The sequence below is a fragment of the Corvus cornix genome, chromosome 7 (genome assembly GCF_000738735.6).
Source record: "Corvus cornix cornix isolate S_Up_H32 chromosome 7, ASM73873v5, whole genome shotgun sequence".
NCBI lineage: Eukaryota > Metazoa > Chordata > Aves > Passeriformes > Corvidae > Corvus > Corvus cornix.
In genome coordinates, this window is record NC_046337.1 from 27,412,113 (window position 1) to 27,436,631 (window position 24,519).

Below are 24,519 nucleotides of genomic sequence, written 5' to 3' on the forward strand. Positions count from 1 at the left end.
CGGCCCCGCCGAGCCCAGCGGCGCGGGCTGCCCGCACCTCGCGGCCCGGCGCATTGTGGGGCTCGTCACTGGCGGCGGCCCGCCGGGGGCTGTAGTTCTGGGCGGGAGCCGAGCGGAAGCCATCGGCGCCCTTCCTCAGTCGCTGCTGTGTTGCATGCGGGGCTGCGGCGGGAAGGAACGGCGCCGGAGGGAGCGCAGCGTGGGGCGGGTAAGCGAGCACTCGGCGCCGGCCCGGCGCTGCTGTCGCCTCACGGACGAGCGGCGCGATCTGTGCCTCCCACCCCTTCAGGGGTTAACCCTCCCTCCTCTCGCCCCCGGGGCCGTTCCCCGCCGAGCCGCGGCACCACCCGGGCTGGAAGGTACGGCGGGCCGCGCCGGGCGTGCGGCGGCTTCCCTGCGGCTGGTTGGGGTGGGAGCGCGGGGCCTGAGCGTGAGGCGGCGTCCGGGGCTGGCCCCGCGGTCCCGGGCGGAGAAGGAGTTCCGGCGCCTGTCTGGGTTGGCAGCTGACAGGAGTCTTTTGGCGGTGGTGATGCTGTCATGTAACGTAGTGCTGAGCTCCGTCCATTCAGTGTTAGCGGGGGCGGCAGTGCCCGCAGGCGGTGGCTAGGGTGACCTTCAGCGGCTCGGGGTGCCCGTCACCGAGCGGCTCTCTGGAGGGTCATGTCACCGCCAGCAGGATGCAGCCCTCGGTGGCATCTTAGTTGTTGTCCTGCTTGCGTATGGAGGATAAGGAAATCTTGGCTTTTATCAACTTCTTAATCACATTGTTACATTTTTATCAGCTGGTTAAACTAGAGTACGAATATCTGTCAGTAAATGTCATTTACTCTGTCGACCATGCTAGTGGAGAAATGTATGTGATGTGGCATGCTCGTATTTTTATTTTTTAATGCAATCTTCAGCTGTTGCATAGGTGCCTATTTCTTGGTTACGTTTCGCAGTTACGGTTGGCTGATTGTGACAGTTTGATGCAGATATTTTATATTCTAATAAATAACTTAAAGCAACATTACAAGGCCACGGTCAATTTTAGGTTTGTTTTCAGGTACTTGTTTTCTTTCAAAAGATGTAGTTCTTAGTAAAAATAGGCAGACTTCTTTTTAATTACACTTCTGACACTGAAGCTAAATTTAAAAAAAAATATTTTCCAATACCTGAAATTTTTCAACTCTGTAGTGGTAGTGTGATTTTTAGAGCTGTATCAATTTATCGAATTTCTGTTACGAGTATCTGAAAATGTACTTTAAAGAGCGTTGGAAAACCACAGACTTTCCTGGTGGTGATTTGCCTCTAATAGTGGGCTTCCAGAATTATATTGTCCAGTAGGAGTGCTGTCTTTCAGGAATGATAATCATGATTTGTTGATTAGTTTTCCAAGAAGACACAAGCAGAGCATTTTCACAGAGATGGCTACAAAAAAGAAGACATCCTTTTATCTGGTTCGATTGCTAGTGATACTCTGGTGACTGAGTCATATTGATCAGTTTGATTAATTCTAATAAATACAGAATTATAACTTAAAATGCTGAGCACTGGCTGGGGTATAGATCAAGGAACTGAAACTACTTTTTTGGGTGAATTCAGCCATGCATCAACTGAAAGTGTTAGTGATTTCAGTTAAATGTTATTGAAGTTCCCTTCAAGTATACTTTACAGAAAACAAGCTTGAGTTTTAAAAGAAGCCGATTACAACCTTTATAATGAAATATTTGCAGAGATCTCAGCAGAATGAGGCATTAGCAGAACACCACAAGAGCACTTACAGTATTTTTTATTTTAACTAACAAATAGGCAATTCACAATAGTTCTTGATTCCTCTGAGATCATAACATTACTACGTATGTATGTAATTTCTTCTGAAAAAAGAAAACTTGTGAGAAAAGATGTATACAGATACTAATGTTTTGACTATACATTTACAGAAAAGGTTTAGGAATTAATAAAACTGTGTGTATCTTTAATGTAGGTAGCACTCATAGTTTCAGATTAAGTTAGACTTCAGTTAGGCATTTGCTGTTTTTAGATTGTGTACTAAGGGTGATATCGACAACCTCTAAATATGTAGGATTTAAATAAATTTTAACTATCAAGCTGTGGTATTCAACAGTATGCATGTATACATGTACATAAAGCATATATGCATGTACTTAACAGGTAGTGTTGCCACTTAGGAGAATATGAGTGTGAGCCTGGCTTGGTGTAACTGTAGGATGAGGGAATGTTGTGGCCAGCTTCATGATCCGCTGGTGATTCATCATTCTCCAAGAAGTGTTCTTCAGCGTCCCCTCTGAAGCCTTACCCCCCTCCCAAAATAAAAACAATCCAAAAGATTGGGGGGGGGTTATTTTTGTTTTCTTAGAGTTTCTTTCTTATACCATTCTATTTATGATTGAAGGTCTGTTGCAGGTTTCTTTATGATTATTACAGTTGTTTTTAGCATTGTATTGGCATACTCTTTTACAATATTTTTTTCCTTACATGAGAGAAGTGCAAGCACTAAGTAGGTTTCTGTAGGGATAGTATTGCCTGAAATAACAGGTGTTAGGCACACAGCAAATGTTAATTGTGATAGGCAAAGTTTGTGTTCACATAGATTTGTTTTTCAGTAGATAATCCTTTGTCCTTCATCTCCTACTGGATGGTGTTGAAGGATTTGGCCTCTGCTTCTGAGCACTAGTCCCAGGAATGTTTTGGCAGCAATTCAGTGTGGTCATGTTTGCTATAAGAATAGAACTGTTTCATTAACCTTGAAATGCAGAATATGTTGATTGTTATTAGCTGGCTTGACAGCATTCCAGTTTTAGTAATGGAAAAAGTATTGTGTTAATGACTTGATATAATTTTTTAAATTGCATACTTACATAGCAGTAAAATTTGGTATCCCAGAATAATGCACTCATTTACTTGGCTTGCTTTTGGAAAATGGATGTTGTCTTGTCTCTTAATCAAGTTAGGATCTTCTTTGTTGTCAAAATTTTGTTTGTGTTACTTGTGGCCTGGTGTCTTGCATCCGGGAATTGTACAGAGGAGGAGACCTAGTTTAGTCTTTCCAAGTGCTTGTGAGGAGTCAGCTGCTCTCAACAAATGGAAAACAGCAGGAATAACAGCATATTTATATTTAAGTTTGGATATTGTCAATACAGATGCCAGTATTTTGCATACATTTTTAACTTTTTGAGCACAAAGAAATAACACGTACATTTTTCTGTGGTTTCCAGTTGTAAAGCAATTCCCTTACCTTTCTCATAATTCAGATTTGAATTAGAGTTCTCTAGTGGTAGAATGTCTTCACAGTTACAGTCTATCTTGAGGTGCCCCAACTCTTTCAGCACCCAAGTGGTAGTTACAAAGACAAGAACAATTTTTTATACTTTATAACTTTTTTATCTTTCTCTAAGACTCTAGTCAGTATTGCTTTTTCAAGTTAATCTTTACTAGGGTCTTCTGACTCACTAAAGGAAAAAGTTATGAAATCTCTTTAGAGCAGCTTGGATTCTCTAGGGCAGATAGACAAGATGCAGGAATAGTTCCCAGTTCTATAAGAAGTGTGCTCTATGTATGTACCTCAGGTTTTAGCTTACTGTTTGGAGCCAAATGATAGCTGAAATGTTAGACACTCACTGGGGAGTAAAATTTAACCTAGAAAGTAAAGAAATACTAAGACTGAGATTGGTAGGGTAGGTATGTTTGTATGTATATAAAATGTTGTCTGATATTTCCATCTCTCCTGACCCTTCCTTGAAGAAAGCCTCCTGAGAGCACCACCCCTGCATATGGGTTGTTCTCCAATATTTGAATTTCCGTTGTTTTTTTCCATGTTCAGTTAACCTATAAAAGACACAAACATCAATGGGAAATGGGCCTATGAGGGAGTAGGGGGACAAAACTAATAAGATGTAAATCAGAGTAGAATGTATAATATAGTAAACTGACAGTGGAAATACTCTTTATAAATAAAGATTAAAATCAATACCTGGGAAAGTTTTCTGGCTTCTCTTTTGGACATGTCTTTCTGCACGACTTAACAATCTTAATTTCTAGTCCATCTTTTTATAGCATGGTCATATATTTAAAGGGTTGTTGTAAATTTTATGGGTTTTAATTAAATGTGTTTAATTATAGTTGTGGCTTGCAGAAGGAATCTGCAGTTAGGAAATAGTTTATAGCTGCAGGGTAGAAGGGTCATGGAGTCACTTTCAGGGTGGTACTGCCCAGTGCTTGAATTTCTACAGAAGGTGCACCACGGTACAGGAGACTGAAGCTGTGAGGAGCATTGGAAGTGCAAGCATTAACTTTTATGGTGTTTGCTTATCTAGTAAACTTCTCAAAGGTTTTGCAAAGAGTTTGCCCTTTCAATTCAATAGCTTGGTGTTGGCCTGGTGCTCTAGAAAACATTTAGCCAAATCACTTTGGTCCTTTTTTTTTTCCCCCCTCTTTGGCTGAACTGAGATTGACCTGCAACAAATAGTGTTTCTGCTCTGCACTTAGAAGAGAGATTAAAACCAATCTTGAGAAGCAGCAGCATTCAGTTTTACATTTTTAAAACTCAAAGGAAAAAGATTGAGTTAGAGTTGTGAAGAAACTGTCCTATGCTGCTGAACTTTATCTAGCTGTATAGTGACTCTTTTTATTACAAAATGAAGTCATTTGCATGTGTGGATCTACAGCAATCTTCTTAAATGTCTTTTATTCTGCTGTATTTCATTTTTTTAGAGAAGGGGGTATGTATAGTTCATGCTTTTCAGCAATCCATTTAAAAAACAGGATCTAGAAAAAAAATTTAAGAAGTGCTAGAAGCATCTATACATTCAGATAGAAAGTGTTTCTCAAATCTCTTTTCTTTTTTATTAAGTGTTTAATATGGATAGGAATTACAACTGATAAGCAGAGTACATACATAAAGAAATAAATGACAAAACAAGAAGATACTACTTACAAGTATGAGCAGACCTTAATTGAAGAAAGTTTTTTTTTGATCTCCTGCCAAAGTGTACAAGCAGATGAACTGGCAGGCTCCAGGCTTGCTTTAAAAAGCTCCTGCGCTGTCCATTTTGATCTTGTCAAATGAGAGGTTGCTACAGACAGCAAAACAAACCTCTGATTGTTGTACTTGATGATTGGAGATCTTGGGAAAACTGTTAAGAGCAAATTTTAAATTAATGCAAGATTTTAAGAGAATTTTATGTTAACTGAATGCCAGAGGAGGGACAAGGAGACTTGTTTTCTTTTTAGTTTTATATCTTTCTGTCATCTAGAACTACTGTTTTATATGGAAGGTGATTAATCAGTCTTGGCAAAGGAAAAGCAGTATTTTTACTTTATTAAACTGTTCTGATAGCTTATCTGAATTAGTCATTGTAGTTTCTGGTTTACCACAATGAGTCCCCGCTGAAGAGAAAACACAGATTTTATAATGATCCACAAAGGAAATTTCTGATAGGTCCAGTTTTTAATTAAGAGCCTCCAAAAGGAAAAGAGACTAAAGCAAACAGTTGTATAAAACTTAAATTTTTAACAATAGAAATGTTAAGGGTAATGTTTTTGAAATCCTGCCTTTAGAATCCATGACTTTAAATAAATGTAGTGGCCTGAAGAAAATCTCTGTTAGTTGGAGCTGCTGTCCATTAGCATAAAAAGGAAGTGCCTCATTTCAGTGAATGACCTGAATACTCTAAATATTATATGAAAGAAGCGGAATAGTACAGACAAAGAGATATTTGACAAAGTCCATGCTTAAGGGTGAGATGTTATGTCTGCAGGGAGAAAACATATTTAAATGCTACCTTTCATATGTACTGTGTAAACTGGAAATAAAGTGTTTGCCTCTTTTTTTCTTTAAAGTTAATTATAGTGCAGAGGGGAAATTCAGACTGAAAGAGACAAAGTCACACCAATTTACCTGTCTCCGTTGAAAGAGTGAAATCTGTTAAACTTTGGTATTCTCTTTGTTTTATCTTTAGGTGATGGGTGAGCTGAGAAGCTGGTGAAGCTTAAGTGAAATACTTCTACTGATCAGTAGTAGCCCAGATGAAATAGGCATGTCCTAAGATGGCAGTAGATCTGGAATATGAACCAGCCTACAGAAGTGAGTTGATGCCAGATTTGTGAGTCTCTGTGGCTTGATGGCTCTCACTTACTCTGTCTCTAAACCAAAGCCATCTTTTTCCCAAAGCAATGGAGGAATGGTGCCCAGCTTGATTACAGAATGCTCTTTCCAAGGAAGTGAACTGTGAAGGAAGGACTCATGAGTTTGGATCCCAGGGGCCTGGAGAGCATCTGTGGTAAGTTGAAGAATTACTATTACAAGTCCTGAATGTGTCTAACATGATATTAAGCACCAACCTGAAGACAACCTTACATCTCACATTCTTTGTATTGCTTATGTGATATTGTAGAGGAACAAAAACAGTGAGTCCATGTAACTCACTTGTAAAGACAGTGTGCACTGTAAAATACTGTTTGTAAAATTCTCATTGTCAATAGTCAACATCGGTGTTTATTCCATTGAAAGATATTGCAGGTAGTCTTCATATTGAGTGGAAATGTTGCAAAGATAATCACTGCATACCTTTAATATTTGAGCAATTTAGTATTAATGTTTCTCTTTTTTTTGCAATAATTGTGAAGAGATTAAGGGACACACACACCCCACAACACAGAAAGAGGTAAACTTCGATTGCAGGGGTTTTAATATCATGTTTCTCAAAGTGTGATTCTGTAAGGATGATAATGGAGTTTTATATTTGTTCCCTTATTTCAAAGCAGTATTCAGTTGGTTTTACTTACTTTAAGATTGTTTACATCTATGTTCATTATCAAACCAATGCATAAAACAGAAGAACAAGAAAAATGTGAGTTTCCTTTAGAAAAGGGGAAGTGTAACAACTATGATAAAGTCAAAGGAACTGTAGGAAATCAAAAGCTAGTAAAATGTTGGTTTGTGTTTAGCTCAATGAAGAGGAAAAGATGGAAATTGAAACTCATTACTTACATTATACACAGAGCATACCAGCTTTTCAGGAAGTTGTGGGGTCAGCTGGGGATGAGGAAATTACAAGTATTGCAGTGTAAATCAAGTGTTGATTCAGTAAGAATTCTGGTATTTTGTCTGATACAGAATAATTATTTTCAAATCTGCCAAAGATTTATTAAGTATTTTATAGTACATAAAATGTATAGTACTGTAGCAACACTATCAAATTTTACATATATTTAATAATGTACTATTACTGGCATTTATTCTCTTTCAGATGGCTGCTCCAGTGAGGACATTCCTGAGGTGGAGTTGGTGAGCATGCTGGAAGAACAGTTGCCAGATTACAAGTTACGAGCAGACTCTCTGTACCTGTATGAAAATCCAGGCTGGATTCAGCCCAAGGCTTGCCATGGCCGTCTGCCGGAGATGGCTTCTCCAGCTCGTGAGGAGGAGTCCTTCCGTTACATGAGTGAGTCGGTATTTTTTTTCCGAAATATTGAAGATAAAACTGTAGGTACAAAGTTAATATTAATATTAGGAAATGGTCAAATCTGGGAAACTTTGGACAGGTGGAAGAAAAGGCTGATATTCAGGAGAAGTGCTTGTAGTTCAGGACTGCAATTCTAATGGCTGATTTAGGATGTCTCATGACTGCCTGATCATCAGATTACACACTGAAGTAAGAGTAGGAACATGTGATAGTGAAACAGAGGCAGGAACCTAGAATTGTGCTAGAAGAGATGTAATATGAAAGGTATGAGTGTGCAGCAACTGTTGTTTTCAGGAATGTTAATGCTGTGGTGGATTTGGTGATGTTACCCTGATGTTTTGTGTCAGTGTTGTTTGTGAGGTGCTGTCAGTGGTTTCTTCTGGAGATAGAAAAGGAATGAATAGCAGATAGGCAGGTACTAGATCAGTGTTGATCACTGCCTTCCAGTTCTGAAAATACTAAGTAACTTACTCTTAAACCTATCAAATGATAAAGAAGAAAATGGACAGCTTCAGTCACATGAAGAAACCTTTAATATGTTGAAAAGCAAACGTATAGAAAGTTGCCAATAGAACTGAACACCTACTTGCCTGTAGTTTCTAAGTGTTTTCATGTGAATGCATTGGAATCACTTCAGAGAAATGGAGAAGTCCTGTTTCCTCCATTTATTGGAACTATTGGAACAAACCACATAGAAGAGGAAACTTGTTATTTATATACAGTCTGTAATGATTACCTCTTCCTTGTACACGCCACCTCTAAAAGGGTTTTTTGTATCATTGTTTGTAGTTTAAGCTTTCTGAGGGTGCATAGCAAAGGAGTAAGAAAGACTGAAACATTGCTTCCCAAGAATGCAGTACTCAACAATTTAGAGTGATCTTGTTATAAACTGAACTTGCAGGCTTTGAACTGTTTTTAACTGTGGAAAGTAATTGGAAAGCCGCTTAATGTTTATTGCTCAGTCTGTTTCTGATAATAAAATTGCAAGCATAAATGATTTTATAGTCGAGTGAATACTTTTGTAGTTCACTGGAAGCGGTTGTGTAGTTGGTGGGGTGTGTACTTGCCTCCAAGTGTTAATTATAAAGAGGTGGGATCAGAGTCTAGCCGAGATAGATGGAGCTTGACATGAAACGTGGCTCTGCTGGAGATCTCTGCTCGGCACCTCACCTGTGTGACAAAGCACAGGGCTCCGAAGGACCTTCAGTCAGCATGAGCTTGCATTTTCAACCTGCAGGGAGAGGGAGGGGTTTTATCAACGAAGTTTTCATGAAGCTTGTTGTGTATTATTTGGCTGTCAAGGTACTGCAGAAAGTGCTGTCTTCTTATTTCTCCCAGAGGGAGGTTCTTTTCAAATATGGAAGGTGTCTTGTGAAAACAGTAAACTGCTTGTAGGAGTTTTTAAAGCAGTTTTTTAAGCTATAAATGTTTTCTTGTAACAATGACTGAAATTGAATTAAAATATAGCTGTTAGGCATAACATATAAAATGAATTCTTCTATCATTTAAGAACACTTTTGTAACTGCCCAGTCATATAAACTCAAGATAAATATGGTTTATGTTTCTCCTAGAAATTGTTCAGACATCGGTTACACTTGTCATCGTAGTAGCTTTTTTGAGACTAGTAACCCATGGGGACATACTGGGAAGGTCCCAGACAAATACAGATATAAATCAATTTCTAGTTACAATTATTGTTGAATAGCTTGGTAGGTGAAATTTTAATCTTTCTGTTGCCTGGAATTGGGAATAAATGTGACATGAAGTGTAAGATGGGGTTTTAGCTGTGTATCTTCCTCCCCCTATATATGTATGGAAACATTTTTATAACTTTTTCCAAGAGAGAGTGCTTAATATATGGTTTGAGTGAATTTATAGTTGAGAAAAAGCCCAAAACAACGCAACAGTTATTGCACTTGAGCTCCTCCTGTTTTTATGGCTGCTGCTGCTACCTATAAGAAGGTCTGTCCCATGACCAGTTGGGTTCACACTGGCAGTGTTTCCAGTGAGGTGGAAGAATATTTTCTGCTTCAACTGTGCTAGCCTAAGAAGCCCTGAATTACAAAAGATCACTCTTTGGAACTACTTTATATGTGTGAATTAAGGGTCATGGCACAACACAATAAGAATTTTAACCAAAATGAAGAGTTGCTTGCAACTTTCACTTGGCAAGGTGAGTATTGCACATGCATATGTTCTCAGGAGAGAATTATAACAAACGGTGTATAGTTTTGATCCTGTACTGGAAGAAAATAACTAAATTTATATAGAGCTAAGTTTTGAAGCTGTTGGTTCTGTGATTTTATTTATCAGAGTAAAGATAATTGCTCTTGATGTTAGGAACTTACCTGCCTGAGTAACCTTGTATGGAATTAGTGTAAATTTTTATTAAAGGTGCTGGATAGAAACTTGAAACTTGAAATCACCTGCTAGGATCAATTATCACAGGAGAGCTGGCTATAATATTCTGCCTGTAATGGCTGTACCTTAGTTATGTATGTGCAGTGAATTTTCCAAATACTGATAAGCTAGATGAGTTTGGAGTCCCCTCTCAGCAACCCGTATCAGTAACCAAGCAGTACAGTAAAATTGTCCTCCAAATGCATGTTACTGATAGATATGTATTTTAAATTTAGTGGAGAGTTTCTATTTTTTCCCTGCTTAGAAATACAATTAGTAAATGACAGTGCTGTAAGTTCAAAGCTCCTATATGCTTAAACAGCATGTGCTGGGTTTTTATGCCTACTGATCTTTTTGATGAAAAGCATTTGGTTTGTTACTTTAATATATTTTTCTTTTAAGCTTTTAGAGAAACAGTAAAAGTTTTCCTTCTGTGTTGTTCTTCCTGTTCTCCTGTCTTTCAAGATTATACAAAACTTTCTTTTGTTACTAAAATGTGACTTGGTTTTGATTTTAGCATAGCTGCAGTGTTACGCTTTAAAAGGTTAATTGTAGACATTATGTATGTAAAGGATATAGACAGCTTATATAACATATGTAAATAAAGTCAGTGAAGTGCAAAGCTGAAGTGCATGCTATCTCATAGCTATGTGTGCAGTCCTCAGCGAAACAAACAAAGAAAAGAACTGATAATCAATACCACTGGGTATTCAGAGTAAGAATCAGATTTAAACAAGGTAAACGAGTGAAGGAGATCTTGAGATCAAATCCACAGTAATCTCATTTTGCAGTTCAGTGATGATGGAATTAGTTTCAAAACAGGTTAACATAAACCTTCAGCTGAAGCAGATACTTCTGTAATTTTTAAATTTATATTGCTGCCTTCTTCACTTTAATGATCCTGACTTCATAAAGCAAGAATAGCAAATTGCTGTTGAGCTTGGACAAGTACAAACATTCATCACCTGACAGAGAAATGTGTAATTCTGCTCCTGAAGGAAATATTTAAATGGTTTTCTAAAAGGCCTAAGAAAGTTTTAATAGTGAAAAAAGTATGTTTGCACATGCATTTATTTTTTGGTTGTGGTAGATGCATGGCAAAGTCACCTATTTCCTTACATTTTAATTCTTTCTCCTCTTTGTTCTCTTTTTCCCCCATATCTTTCATTATCTGTCACTCTAGCTCTTATTGAACTTCCTTCCTCCTCCTTGGATGGATCTCACAAATTTGCACAAGGTAATTAAGATGCCTTTGTTAGTACCATCTCCTCTTTCTCAGGACATGAACTAGAGCAGACCAGTGCTTTGCAGTTTTAGCACTGCGTTTTGTTCAGACTTGTCACAAATTCTTCATGCTTTGCTTAATTCCTCACTCAGTCCTGTTTTTCAAATCCTACTGTTTCTCAGTTTTTTTAATAGTTTTACAGACTCTTCAAACATTGGAGTTACTTAATCAGTAAGGTAGCATTTACTGCTACGTCAAAAATGCAAACATACATTATCTCATTTCTTCTTAATTGTTTCCAAGATGGTCAAGCCCTTAATAAATGCATTTCCATGACTAGTCTCTAGGGTCTCTATTCTTCCTGTGTATAGCTGTCACACAGCCTAGTGGGAATTTTGCTTCAGGGTTAAAGTATGTATTCAACTATATTTGGATGTGCTCCAATATACTCTTCCTCCTCTCCTCAGCAGCCTGGATGTTTCAACTGCTTAGCTGTATTCAGAAAGTTGCTCTTAGGAGATTTTTCTCCTTTTTCTAAATTTGAAGGATGTGTGAGCACCTCAAGTCTTAGTTAATGTTGCTGAAAGGTGTAAATGTTAAATACCTCATTTATCAGTCTCCCAAATGAGTATTGTTTCACATTTCTGAAGTTGAAGATGCATTTGCATAGCCTCTGCTAGCTTCATCAACCAAGTACTGTATTTGTATATAAACAGCACCCTCTGAGTTTAGCTCTCCCCTTCCCACCATCTTCTTGTCTTTCCTTCAATAAGCATGTTTGTCTCTCTTCAGTTCTTGGCACAGATAATGCAGAACAGAAAGACTACAGTGAAGCTGACATGGTGAAACGTCTGTTAGCTGAGGTATGCTTGTCTCTGTCATGCTGTGTTAATACAGTTGAGGAAGTGCATTTGAGGGAGGGTTTTATTCAGCTGCTGAACATTTTGATTCAGTTATCTTCAAGAGCTGCTTATCAAACAAACGGGTAATGAGAAGCTGCCCATTTGCTTGCACCACCTCAGAAACAAAATTTAACTAAACTGTGGGCACCCATGAAGCCAGTGAGTATAGGAAAGACACTCTTCTGATTTCCTGTTGCTCCTCTGCTTCTATGCCTTCACCACTGTTCAAGCTGAGCAGTCTGTTCTGGAGAAAGTGTCACTGGAAAGACCACAGGCCTAAGTAAATGTGGGGTTTTTTGTGTGTGTGTGATTCAACAGAACCCTTTGTACTCAGCACAAAACCCAAAACTGTCCCCAGGTTTGGTGCTTTCCTCTCCTCTTGTTATTGCAAATGGCTGTGGAAGAGAGTATGCAATATCAAAAAACACAGTTATGGATGTGTTCTGGATCCAAGTGATGAGGCATTAATAATTTTCTAACGATGTTGATCCACTTGAGAATGAAGGGGGATCTCAGAGTGGTGATGCATTGAGCAATATCTAGGAGAATCTAAAGCTCTGAATTTAAACCTTCTATGATCAAAAGGAAGCATTTTTTCTCGTTTTGGGAGCAGAAAGATCGGGACCTGGAGCTGGCAGCGCGAATTGGACAAGCCCTCCTTAAGCGAAACCATCTGTTGATGGAACAGAATGAATCACTGGAAGAACAGTTAGGACAAACTCTAGACAGAGTAAGTGGTCGCTTTTCTTTCTTTTTTTACTTTATTTAAGGGGTTTTTTTCCCATTTTTTTCTCTCTTTTTTTTTTTCCATTTATGATGGTGGTAGGAGGATTAATAGAAATATGTTATTTCATTGTGAAAGGGGTGATTGGTGCTTTCAGACTGCAGAAGTTTGCTTAGATGTCATTCTCCTAATCATCGTCCAGTCACTTCTTGCAGTCCAGGAATTGAACATGAAGACTACATACTGTAATTACGAGAAATTATGAGAATGTTAGACATCATTAGGTATATCAGACCATCAGTCTGATTTCCCACTGTTAAATTAAGAATGGACTAGTATGAGTCAAAATAAGAGATTGGTATCTGACATGAGCTGCTACATAACAACCTCACAGGTGAGGAAACAGAAAATGAGCTGGTTAATGGGGTACTTACACTAAGAGTAAACAAATTTATAAATAAAATGTAATGAAAAGTGAATTCTGATCAAGATCTTCACTTTGTCTCTTCCTGTAAGCACAAATTCTTGATCTAACCTTTTCTTTTTTTTTCTTTCTTAAAAAAGGAATTAAATAGTTGACAAATAACACTGTGGTCAACAGATGTAGTGTAAGCTACAGTGAAATGGATTCAGCTGTTGTATAAAACAGTATGCTGGTAACAAAGATGTACTCATAATCAGCTGTAGGGCAGCATAAACTTAGGTATTCATATAAAATTGTAGATAGGCAAAACAGAATTTATCTAAATGAGATCTGTCTCTTCTTTTGTTTTTAGTTGTCCAACGATACATGTAATGTGCAGACTGGAGGGTACCACTCTATACATGTAAATAGCTGTCTCTCAGTCCTTTTCTCCCAGAACTCAGCAGTTCAGAGTAATGGTCATAATCAAAATTATAGCTAGCATGTTAAAATGAAATCATGTATCAAGGCAGCTGGAAAATGATTTTGCAGTAAACTATTTAAAAAGTAGGTTCTGTTGTTCATTTTTGTGGTGTCTTGAATTTTCAGTCTCACTTGCACTGGTAAAATTATGATCTTACAAACTTCCTGTAAAATAGAGGTGTGAACTCTTCTTAAATCTCATTTTAGACTGGAGCAATGATGTTCTAGACACTGCATAAATAATACACTATGATATTGTGTATCTGAAGTGTTTTTCACGTGGTGGTGATCTTCACTTGTCCTAGGTTAACCAGCTGCAGCATGAACTGTCAAAGAAGGATGACCTGCTTCGTATTGTTTCCATCGCTTCTGAGGAGAGTGAGACAGATTCCAGCTGTTCCACACCACTGCGTTTCAACGAGTCTTTCAATGTCTCCCATGATCCATTGCAGCTGGATGTCCTGCAGGATAAACTCCGAGAGCTGGAGGAGGAAAACCTGGCTCTGCGATCCAAGGTACAGACCGATGGGCTGTGCTGTATGTGCTGGGTATGGAATGAACCAGGGTGCTCAAAATCCAGCATCAGAGTTTCTCTTGAAGCACATGGCTATTTTGTGTCAGTGTATACAAATCATTCCCAAGCACTTTCCCTCCGTGCCCACATCCTTCTGTTTCCTTCATTCCTCGTTGTCTCCGGAGTTCGCTAGTAGTTCGTTCTCAGTGCAATTGTGATACATGAAAAAACATGGGAACATACGTAAGCACTCAGCAAAAGTACTTGGACACATCAGGCCCTCAAGCTTATACAGTTTGTTTTGATATAAATCTGACTGCAGGAGTATTTGGGGAATTCCATTCTGTTGCCATTGTTTTTTCAGAAGATATTTAAGGGTTAATATGCTTCCATTTAAATTATTTTAAAGACACAGTTTTGACTATGTGATTAGTTTCTCTATTTTGACTGATCTCTTGTGTGTGTAAAACTTGAATACAGGCACTGTGCCAATAGAGGATAGATACTAAATGGCCAAACAAAAAGTGGCTATAAAATGGAACCAACAGCAAAAGTTCCAAGAATTGGAGTCTACAGATGCAGTGTCTTTTCTTTGGTAGTGAAGAGTGAAACTCGTAAAATAGGACATTGTTTAAAACTGAGTTCTTCTGTTGCCTTTAAGAAAAAGGGGTGTTGTTTGTAAGAAACATGAGGGGGTTTTATTTTGTGTGTGTGTGTGGTGGTTTGATTTTTTCTATGTGAGCCTTTCCCAATATGTTTGTTACACCAGTACCAGACTAGATTCCTTTAATGTCAACAAAATACACTTCTGCCCTTGTTTTGTCTCCAAAACCAAGACCAAATGGATATGTTAGTAGTGCTGTAGGATAAGAAAGAGAAGATCAGATTGCCTTTATTTTGCTCCTAAGCCTGTATATGATTGCACAGGTTTACAGACCAGCCAGAGGTTAATCATTCTGTGATATAACATAACCTTCAGTGACTTGACATAGCCTCAATTACAATGAGCCTCTATTTACTTTTTTATTTATTTTCATTTGGCAGCACTGTGTAAAGAAGTGTACTTGCCTGCACTTGTGTAAATGTACCACTGTTTGCTGGGATAATCTTTAAAACCATTTGCTGAGTTTTACAGTGTGAGTCTCTTACTGGCAAACAGTCCTGAGTATAGAAGACTTGTCTGTGCTAAATTTAATGTTATCATCCTCACAATCAAAAGGGAAGTAGGAATCTAGAGTGCTTCATATTGTTTAGGTATGTTGTGATACTCAGTCTCTGACCCAGAAAATTTATTCTAAATAGGCTAGTTGGAAATATGGAGAAAAGCTGTTCTACCAAGAGCTTTTCAGTGCCATAAGAGAGCTGGCTAACAGCAGTCAGTTTTCAAGATTTTTTTTATTTAAAGTTTTTTGAAGCAAATTTAATTGCTTATTTCTGATTTCTGTCTTGGTTCACTTTCCCTACCAAGTTACATCTTTTTGCAACAATTTTTGATTAGAGCCAAGAGATCAGGCTTTGTTCATGTGTCTGTGTATCTTTCACTCGAGGCACCTGTAAAATTCTGGGAAACAGGTTATGGTGGAAAACACAGTTGCATAGAGTTTTTAAAGAGAGAGGGGAGATTCTTCAGTTGCAAGAATTTTAGAAATAAAAATTCATAGCATTATAGATAAGCTGAAATTGTTATTGATAAACAAATAATTTTCTTGAAGGCTTGCCACCTGAAGTCAGAAACCATTACATATGAAGAGAAGGAACAGCAGCTGGTCAATGACTGTGTCAAAGAACTTCGTGAGTATCCAGGCTGTATTTTGCAATAGCAGAATGGTAGGTGAAATACCTAGTCCCTGCACCTTCTTAGTTAACCCTGAATCCAAAAACGAGCTTCAATAATTTATGCCAATCATTGAAGTCTTGCCCTTTGCCCAAGTGTAAGGTTGTTTCTGTATTTCATCAAGTTTCACTCTGGCATTCAAATTCAGCTCTGTGTGTCGTGCTTAGAAGGGGAAAACGAACACAAAAGATGATGTCCATGAGCTTCCTAAACTGAAGCCTGCAGACACTAGAAAATCAACAAAGTATTCTTCTTGTGTATTCAGCACACTTGACACTGAAATGTATTGGTGTATAGACTTTTAACTATGAACACGTTAGTTTTAAAATACATGTTATGAAGCAAAGCATTTAAATTAGCAAGCGGCTTAATTTGTCTAGAGGAGTTGTTTGTATTTGCTTTGGGGACTGCTTATTTGCAAAGAATTGCAGCTACTCTTACATAAATGCATGCTAAGTATTCTGAAACAATAAAGAACAATACTTTTTTATCTGTAGTCATTTGATGTGTACTACTTCCTTTGTACATAATAACCTTAAATTGTATTTAAGATTATTTTTTTCTATACAACCACCATAAAGAAGACTGGATTGCTGCTTTATTTTTCTTGTTACAGATGACCATAAAGTACTATGAGTTGATACTTAGTTGGTTAATTTACTCTGATCCCGCTGAGAAAATATGCATGTTTTGCAAATAGGAGTTAGTTCAAATATGCTCTCCTATTTTCCTTCAGTGAGAATGTCTGTGAGTTCACTTTTTTATTCAATTCTACAGCACGTGTAGGCATGCTAGGTAATTTAGACTCCCAGAAAGAATCTTCTCCTAGAGCTGTGTTGCCTACAGCTTTAAAATTTGCATTTTCAGGAAAAGGTATCTGACTGAGCTTAAATGCTCACAGGCCCATAAACAGGGCCTTGTTCTGCAGTAAATGTGTGAGGTACAACAAGCACTAAAGTTGTAGTGTGACCTTTATGCAAGGTTGATCAGACTTTCTTACGACTTTGCAATGCTTTCATGGCAAGTGTACAAACAAGGGTAACTGCATAAAAATATTTCAGCTCTTTGAGTTGTTTTGTCCTCTCACTTCGTGAAGTGCTTGCTAAAAGAAAAAAAAAGAAACAGGAAATTGTATTCAGTGAATCTTTGGGGGATAGATAATGACCAGGATCAAGAGTGTATGGTACACTTGACAAGGTTTGACAAAATGCCTTTCCTTACAATAGTAGTTAATAACAAGATTAATTCAGAACCAGACTTTTCTAGCATATTCCAAGTCTGACCTTGGTCATGAGCCATTATGTCATTTGAAATAGTTTTATTGTAGTCATTTCACATACTGGTGATACGTATTTCAGATTCTGCAAGCTTAGTTCTTAATATGTTGCACGTGCATTTGAAGTTAACTCTTCTTCCTCCTCCTCCCCACTGTTAATCTTTTCCTTATGGATGTTCTAAGGCACCTACTTTTATGTATTATGAATTTATTTCCTAAGAGTATTGGTCATTTTGCAGATTGTTGTTGACTTTCACTCATCCTTTCTGCGGTTTATGTTTGGTTTGGGGTTATTTTTTGTGTAATGGGAGAAGGTCTCAACTAAGTTCCTTTTGTGTTTTGTAGGGCAAACAAATGCTGAGATTTCCAGGATAACAGAGGAGTTGTCAGAGAAGAGTGAGGAGGTGATTCGCTACCAGGAAGAGATCTCATCCCTTTTGTCCCAGATTGTTGATCTTCAACATAAAGTCAAAGAAGTAAGGGAATGCTGATAAAGTGCCCATGTCTGTGCAGGTGTCTGTACAAGCCAGGGGGTTGCACTGCAAGAGCGTGGCTGTTCCAGGAAAGTCTGGCAGGGGATCAATCTCTTGGGGAAGTCAGCTGAGAAAATGATGAGCACCTTTTTGTGCTTTCAGAATGTGATTGAGAAGGAGGAGCTGAAACTTCACTTACAAGCCTCCAAAGATGCTCAGAGACAACTGACAGCAGAGGTACTTATGGCTTCTATGTATATACATTTAGATAAATGTTTGGGATAGAATACAGGAGAAAGAAAACAGAGAAAGAATGGGAACTACTGCTTTTTAATTATGTAGGATTTTTAATCTTTCATTGTGTTTGAAGTCATATGATTGGAGAAAAAGAATAATTACTTTAGCCTACACAAATATTTTTGTAGTTCACAGGAGTATGAAAGGCAAGGAGCATGTTTCAAATAGGGAGGTCTTACTATTCTTAGTAGTTAGGAGAAAAAGCCTGCTTTAGTGTGAATATTACTGATTATATCAACAGTACTGTGGCTCATTAGATTTTAAGACAGTTCTCTTTTTTTGCTTCTTTTGCATCAGTAGTCAGTGTATTTGCAGGTTTTCAATGTATTTTCCTTTGAATTTTGTCATACTTTTTCCTCTTTCAAATCGTCAGGTTTTGTCACTAAAACCGCTACAGGTGCTGTGCAGACTGTTGCCCATTCCAGCTGTGGGCATGTGCCCTGTAGTTGAAGGAATCTTACACTGTTGAATCAGCCATTACACGTTACTGTAGGAGTTCATTCAGTTTCACTCTGTCTTCTCTCTGAAAAGATCATGTGATGGCCTCTCTTCCCTTTCAGCTCCATGAGTTGCAAGATCGGAATGCAGAGTGTCTGGGGATGTTGCACGAGTCCCAGGAAGAAGTGAAGTTGCTGCGCAGCAGAGCCAGCTCTGTCGCTTGTCTCTGCCACCCGCAGTCGCGTGGAGCATTTCCTGTGGTAACAAACGCCTCTAGAGTGGCACACACCAGCTGGCACATGCAGCTGTGGCAGTGTGCAGCTCTAGGAGCACAATGGCCTTTGCAGGAGCTGCAGCCAGAACTACTTTGTAGTAGGCAAAGGAGCTGATCTGTTGGTTTTTCAATTCTTCAATGTGTACACTTGTGAGAAACTTAGGAAATTAGTTAGGAAACTAACTGTTCACTTGACATGTTGTGACACTGCAATTATTTTTCCTTTTTATATGCCTTTTCTGTTTTAATCAGGGAATTGGCACGTTCTACAGCTTATGCTCAGTTGTGCTAGTGTATTGTGTGATGTTGGTGTGAATTTTATGACTCGACAGTGTTTCTTTAAGAAACACAGCATCTCACATACTCAAAATATCTGGGAATTCATCAGGTTTTGGTTGGTTGCTCTGTGTGTACAGAATCACTTGTGTATGTGCTTGGCCTTGTAAGAAGTGCTCTTAAAATTGTAGCTTAACTGAAGCAACCAACATACAGAGTACATAAAGAAATACAAATTTAAAGCAGATGTTGCTAATGAAAAATGAACCCACGCTGGTTGCACATGGCTGTAGTTATGGTGGAAAACTGTCCCATGTGCCCTTCCTATGGAGGCCAAAGGGTTTGTCCAAAGCATACTGATACTGGGCAAACAAATGCAGGATGTTAAAAGTTACTTTTACAGATATTTTCTGCTAAAATTGGTAGAAGAAAGACTTGAATCTAACTTGTCAACTCTTATGGTTTCCATTTTTCTGTAGGATTCCCTTGCAGCAGAAATTGAGGGGACAATGCGGAAGGAATTGAGTCAGGGTGATGAATCTGTTCTCTCCAAGCAAAAGTATGTTTTCAGATCTCTATGTGCTGTTTTGATATTTGTCCATAGACTTGTATTATTGAGGTGAAAATATATTGAGGTGAAACTGATTTCTGGAACTCTATAAATGCATATATTCCCTCTGTAATGTTTTAATTGTAAATAAAAAAAGGTTTGTAGTATTTGGTAATCTTTTCAATTTTGAAACCTGCTATGCTTATTTGATTCTGTGAAGAAGGTGGGAATTTTTTGAAGGATGTTATTTTGTTCTTTAATTTGTGAGATTTTTTGATCCAAATTCTCTGATGCACAGGACTAGTTTTATCCCCTTTAATGCTTATAGAAAAATTGCTGGACAAATGACATTATAGCTGAAAGACTCATAACAATTTTCAAAACCCCAAAGACCTGTTCCTGGATCTCATAATTCTGAGCAAGAAGTAATAAACTAAATATATGTTTCTTTAAGCATATACAAATTAAATAAATAAAATATGCACTTCTGAATAGTCTAAAGCAGTTATCAGTAGAGATTCAGGTCTTTCAGGTAAAGAAGTGGTAATTCTGATACTTAATAGAGTAGTTCTCCTGAAGACATGAGTGTCTTAGGCAATCACATTTTTCTGAACATCTATTTAGTAAGGTCTCCGCAGACTTTTCAAAGTTTGTTTTTCAGAGATTTTTCTTGACTTTATCTTTTTTGCTTCTGAAAACCACATTTGTTTGTTTGTCTTTTCCGCAGGGGTCAACAGAAACGAGTGTTTGACACTGTCAAGGTTGCCAATATCATTCGTGGCCGCTCCCCTTCCTTTCCTGCCCCGTTGCCAATCCCTGGATCTAATCGCTCAAGTGCTGTTATGACAGCAAAGCCCTTCCAGTCTGGACTGCACCACTTGGAAAGCCACACACAGATGACTCTGGGGAGCAGCTCTGAGAAGAATTTGAAGTAGGAGCACAGCCTGTTACCTTCTTCTGAGAAGAACTGATTCAAAACGAAATCCAGACTGGACTTCTGCTGTGTAAGAGAGATATAGTTAATTAAATGGTCTTAGTATCTGTTATTATTTGTTATTTTTCACAGAGATGCTCACAGTCCTGGCCAGCCGGGAACCCCTGGAGACAATGACCTGGTCACAGCTCTGCACAGGCTCTCCCTCCGTCGTCAGAACTACCTGAGTGAGAAGCAGTTCTTCGAGGAGGAGTGGGACCGAAAAATGCATTTACTGGCTGAGCAGAAAGAAGAGGCTAGTGGCTTCAGTACACCAACAGAAAGCTCTTTTTCCCCAAGTACAAACTCAGAATTCACGGATCTCTCTTCCAGCTCTAGTAATCTCCGTGTCCTCCTACCAGAGAAGTTGCAAATTGTCAAACCCATTGAAGGTAAGAGGATGATCTTCCTTCTCTCATTAGCAAAAAAGGCTTTTAGATTTGCCAGCTAAATCATTGTGTGTATAGCTAGGTACGATGTGTAGTAACAGGAGGCGGTAGTATTTGGTAGGTTCCATGCCAGCGAGCTTGTCAGCATCACTTTCTAGTTGGCTTTCTTAGAGGGTGCTAAGAGTTAGGCTGCTTCTTGGCATTGCCATCCAGTGGATGTGTGGATCACAGTGTGGGTACCAGCCAGCTGCAGTTGCTTTGCTCATGAATTCTTGTAACTTGATACAGTGGTAGGTAATGGCTCTCTGAATCTCTTCTCTTTCGTCACACCAGGATCTCAGACCCTTTTTCATTGGCAGCAGCTTGCTCGACCCAACCTAGGCACCATTCTTGACCCAAGACCAGGTGTTGTTACTAAAGGCTTTACCCCTCTGTCTGATGACACTGTGCACCACATCTCTGACCTGGAGGAAGATGATGAGGAAGAGGGTGAAGGAGGTATAACATTTCAAGCACAACAATCCTTCCCAGAGGAGAAATGTACATTGGCAAAGCCAGTGGCAGGCATTTTCCTGCCCCCTATTACTTCAGCATCAGTACCACTCACCGGTAAGATGCATGGTTAGTGTGATTCTATTTAGCAGTGTCCTTTCCTCTATGGAAAGTATTTGACTTTGTGATGTGGATACAAAAATGCTGCTAGCAAGGATTTTCTTGCTATTTTCTAAGTCCGTGAGAGACTTTTCTCTCTCACAGAAGAGGTAGCAGTTATGTAAACAACCAAACACCCGCAGCCTTGAAAAGTCTTGTTTATGGTACAGTAGAAAAATATTTTGACAATGGATGTTTTAGGATTTTAGCCACCCAAGGGGTGGCTGATCCTTTGTCCAATTAAACTATGAAGAAAAAAGTCTATAAAATAGTTTGTAAAATAATTAAATAAATCAATCTTGCTGCGCAATTCCTGCCTGCTGGATCCTCTCTCCTCCTCCCTATGGCTGCGGGACACGGTGATATACCTTAGGGGATTTTTTATTTTTTAATAGTGTGATAATGCTGGTTTTGCTGTCTTTGTTCTTTACTTCAAAAAAATGGACTCAAAATAATTATCAGTGATAATAACAGTCTTAAACTTTGATTCAAAAGTTTTTGTTTGTCTTTATTTTTTTTTTGTATTTATTTATCTTTCGTTTTTGTATGTCTTTATTTTTACCCTCAATGGATGTAAATTCTTCACATTTCAGCCTCAAATCCAGGGAAGTGTCTATCTTCAACAAATTCCACGTTCACCTTCACTACCTGTAGGATCCTTCACCCATCTGATGTCACTCAAGTTACTCCCAGGTATGAGGACTGCTGCCATCCTAAATGTTGCTGCATAGGATTAAACCTTCTTTCTGGCTTTTGATATATGGACCAGTTTTAAAAAATACTAAGGCAGTTAGGCAACATGTAGAATGTTATTAATAAAAATAGTTGTAATTACAAAGGGAAGCTTGGAATTCTCTGGAGTGAGAGTTAAAACAGGTTAAGGTAACTTGAAGCAAATTTTAACTCTTAAATAGCAGATGCCTTGTATCATATATCTATTGTGGAAAAAAAGATTTTGTGATTATTTTCTGATTCTATTTTAAGATTTTTTTAAAACTAACTGGACATCAGTATGCTATCTAATTGAGTATAGGTGATCACAGAAGGTAAATTCATTGGTACTTTGCAGAACAGTAATTCTGAGTCTACTGAAGCTGAAACTGTCATAGCTTATAGCAATAGTTTAGTTTTTCTTGAGTCTTCTGTATACTAAAAGGCAAATGCAGAGCAGGTATAAAAATGTCTAATGTGTGCATATTCTCTATTTCATTTTTATTTTATTTCAGCTCCGTGGGTGCTCCATTTTTATTGGGAAATACTGGCAGCAGTACTGGAAACCCAGTAATGAGCACTCCAGCCATTCCTTACAGACTAAGTATTGGAGAATTTCTCACTAACAGAAGAGACTCAACTACTACTTTCAGCAGCACAAGCAGCCTGGCTAAACTTTTGCAAGAACGAGGCATCTCTGCCAAGGTTTACGACAGTCCCATATTAGAAAAACTGCCTTTGCTACAGCCCCCTCGAACTCTTCCCATTCCTTCTACTCCACCAAATTCTCCTTCGCATTCACCTTGTCCTTCCCCTCCACTGTTTGAGCCTCGAGTGCATCACTCAGAAAATTTCCTGGCTTCTCGACCAGCAGAAACGTTCTTGCAAGAAATGTATGGCCTAAAGCCCTCCCGTAATGTCCCGGACGTAGGCCAGCTGAAGATGAACCTCGTGGACAGACTGAAGAGGCTGGGCATTGCCAGGGTGATCAAGCCCCCTGAAACACAGGACCATGGGAAGAATCAGGGGCCAGAGGTTAGCTTGCAGAGGCAGGACTCAGCTGGGTTTTTAAATGCAGGTAGCAGCTTAATGGCAGGACTGAGAAGAAACCAGAGTCTTCCAGCCATGATTGGAGCACTGGGAGCTCCAGTTTGCACACAGTCATCAAAAATGGATATACTAAAGGAAGACTAAGTGGCCTGAAAGGTGTTTTGACTTGGAGCACAGTAAATAATTTGAGGGATGAACATCCAGTACAGGCATTGTTAGATGTGTTACAGAAGAGTTGGAGAAGGCATGTGCATGTTAAAATGTGGGAGAGACAAGTGTTGGGACCAAGGAGCAAAGGAACATTGCTTGGGTTTGAGGAAGAAGGTTTTTGTGGGAGATAGAAAGGTAAAACCAAAGCTTAATTTCAAGACCCCCTTCAGCATCTGTCTTAACTTAATCAGAAGTGAAGACTATTGTAGACATTTTCAGTGTTTTAACCCTTTACCCTGTATGTATAGGTATTCTGGTTTTTTCCACCATACACCCATAGTATTTACTAGTTGTTTGCAGTCAGGCTACGTCATTTAAATATAATATTAAAATAACAGTCAGTCTGACCAGCATTAGCAGCCCAAGTTCCATTCTGTAGCAAAGAAATATGAAGACTTGGATTTTTTTTTATTCTTTAATTTTCCATTTCAGAAACTGCGCTCTTTTGCACTCCTCCTCACTTTGAGAAGCGGGGGAGAGAACCTTTAGCTCTGTGTAAGAAAGTAATACTTCAGTTTACAAACACAGGATTTATATTTTGAAAGAGTGTAGTGGTGTTAGTGAGGTATTAAGAGAAGTAAATTTCTTTCCAGAGCTTCTGAACGAACTACACAGAGAAATGTGCAATGAATAAGAATTAAGAAGCAGGAAAGTGTGTATTGGGGTGAAAACTTGAAGTTAAGAAATCTTTCCAAATTGCAGTGTGCTTCTATTTAAATGAGGATATTTTTGTGCACACACACATACACACACAAATATCTCGGGCACATTTCACCATTGCAAAGGGAAATAAACCCTAGGTGCTTGATTCAGGGTTCCTTTTTAAAGACCTAAGTGGAGAGCATTTACTTCAAGGAAAGTGTTGGAAGTTCAGAAAACTGCCTCTTGTCTTGCCAAGTAGACGTTTTGTGTATTTGAGAGATCTCCAGTAAACTTTATGCCTTTCATTCACTTATTTCTCATTTTAGATAGGATTTTGTTTAAAAGATTTCATTAAGA

The 24,519-nt window shown here is 38.6% G+C and overlaps 1 protein-coding gene across 3 annotated transcripts; it reads left to right on the top strand.

Annotated features, from left to right (window-relative positions):
• The first annotated feature begins 1 nt into the window (after nt 1).
• On the top strand, nt 2-23,547 carry TRAK2 (trafficking kinesin protein 2). 3 transcript variants are annotated; one of them, XM_039555583.1, is made up of 18 exons: nt 2-359; nt 5,961-6,085; nt 6,173-6,281; nt 7,251-7,445; nt 11,051-11,104; nt 11,885-11,955; nt 12,605-12,724; nt 13,910-14,119; nt 15,831-15,909; nt 17,574-17,704; nt 17,864-17,938; nt 18,559-18,696; nt 19,466-19,545; nt 20,264-20,467; nt 20,603-20,901; nt 21,232-21,507; nt 22,143-22,242; nt 22,776-23,547. In XM_039555583.1, the coding sequence occupies exons 3-18, from the start codon at nt 6,245-6,247 to the stop codon at nt 23,452-23,454; spliced, it is 2,748 nt and encodes a 915-aa protein (XP_039411517.1). In that variant the 5' UTR covers nt 2-359; nt 5,961-6,085; nt 6,173-6,244; the 3' UTR covers nt 23,455-23,547. The 3 variants fall into 3 exon arrangements, with proteins under 3 accessions (XP_039411517.1, XP_039411518.1, XP_039411519.1); XM_039555584.1 differs by lacking the exon at nt 11,051-11,104; XM_039555585.1 differs by lacking the exon at nt 11,051-11,104 and having other exon boundaries at nt 12,608-12,724.
• The last annotated feature ends 972 nt before the right edge of the window (nt 23,548-24,519 follow it).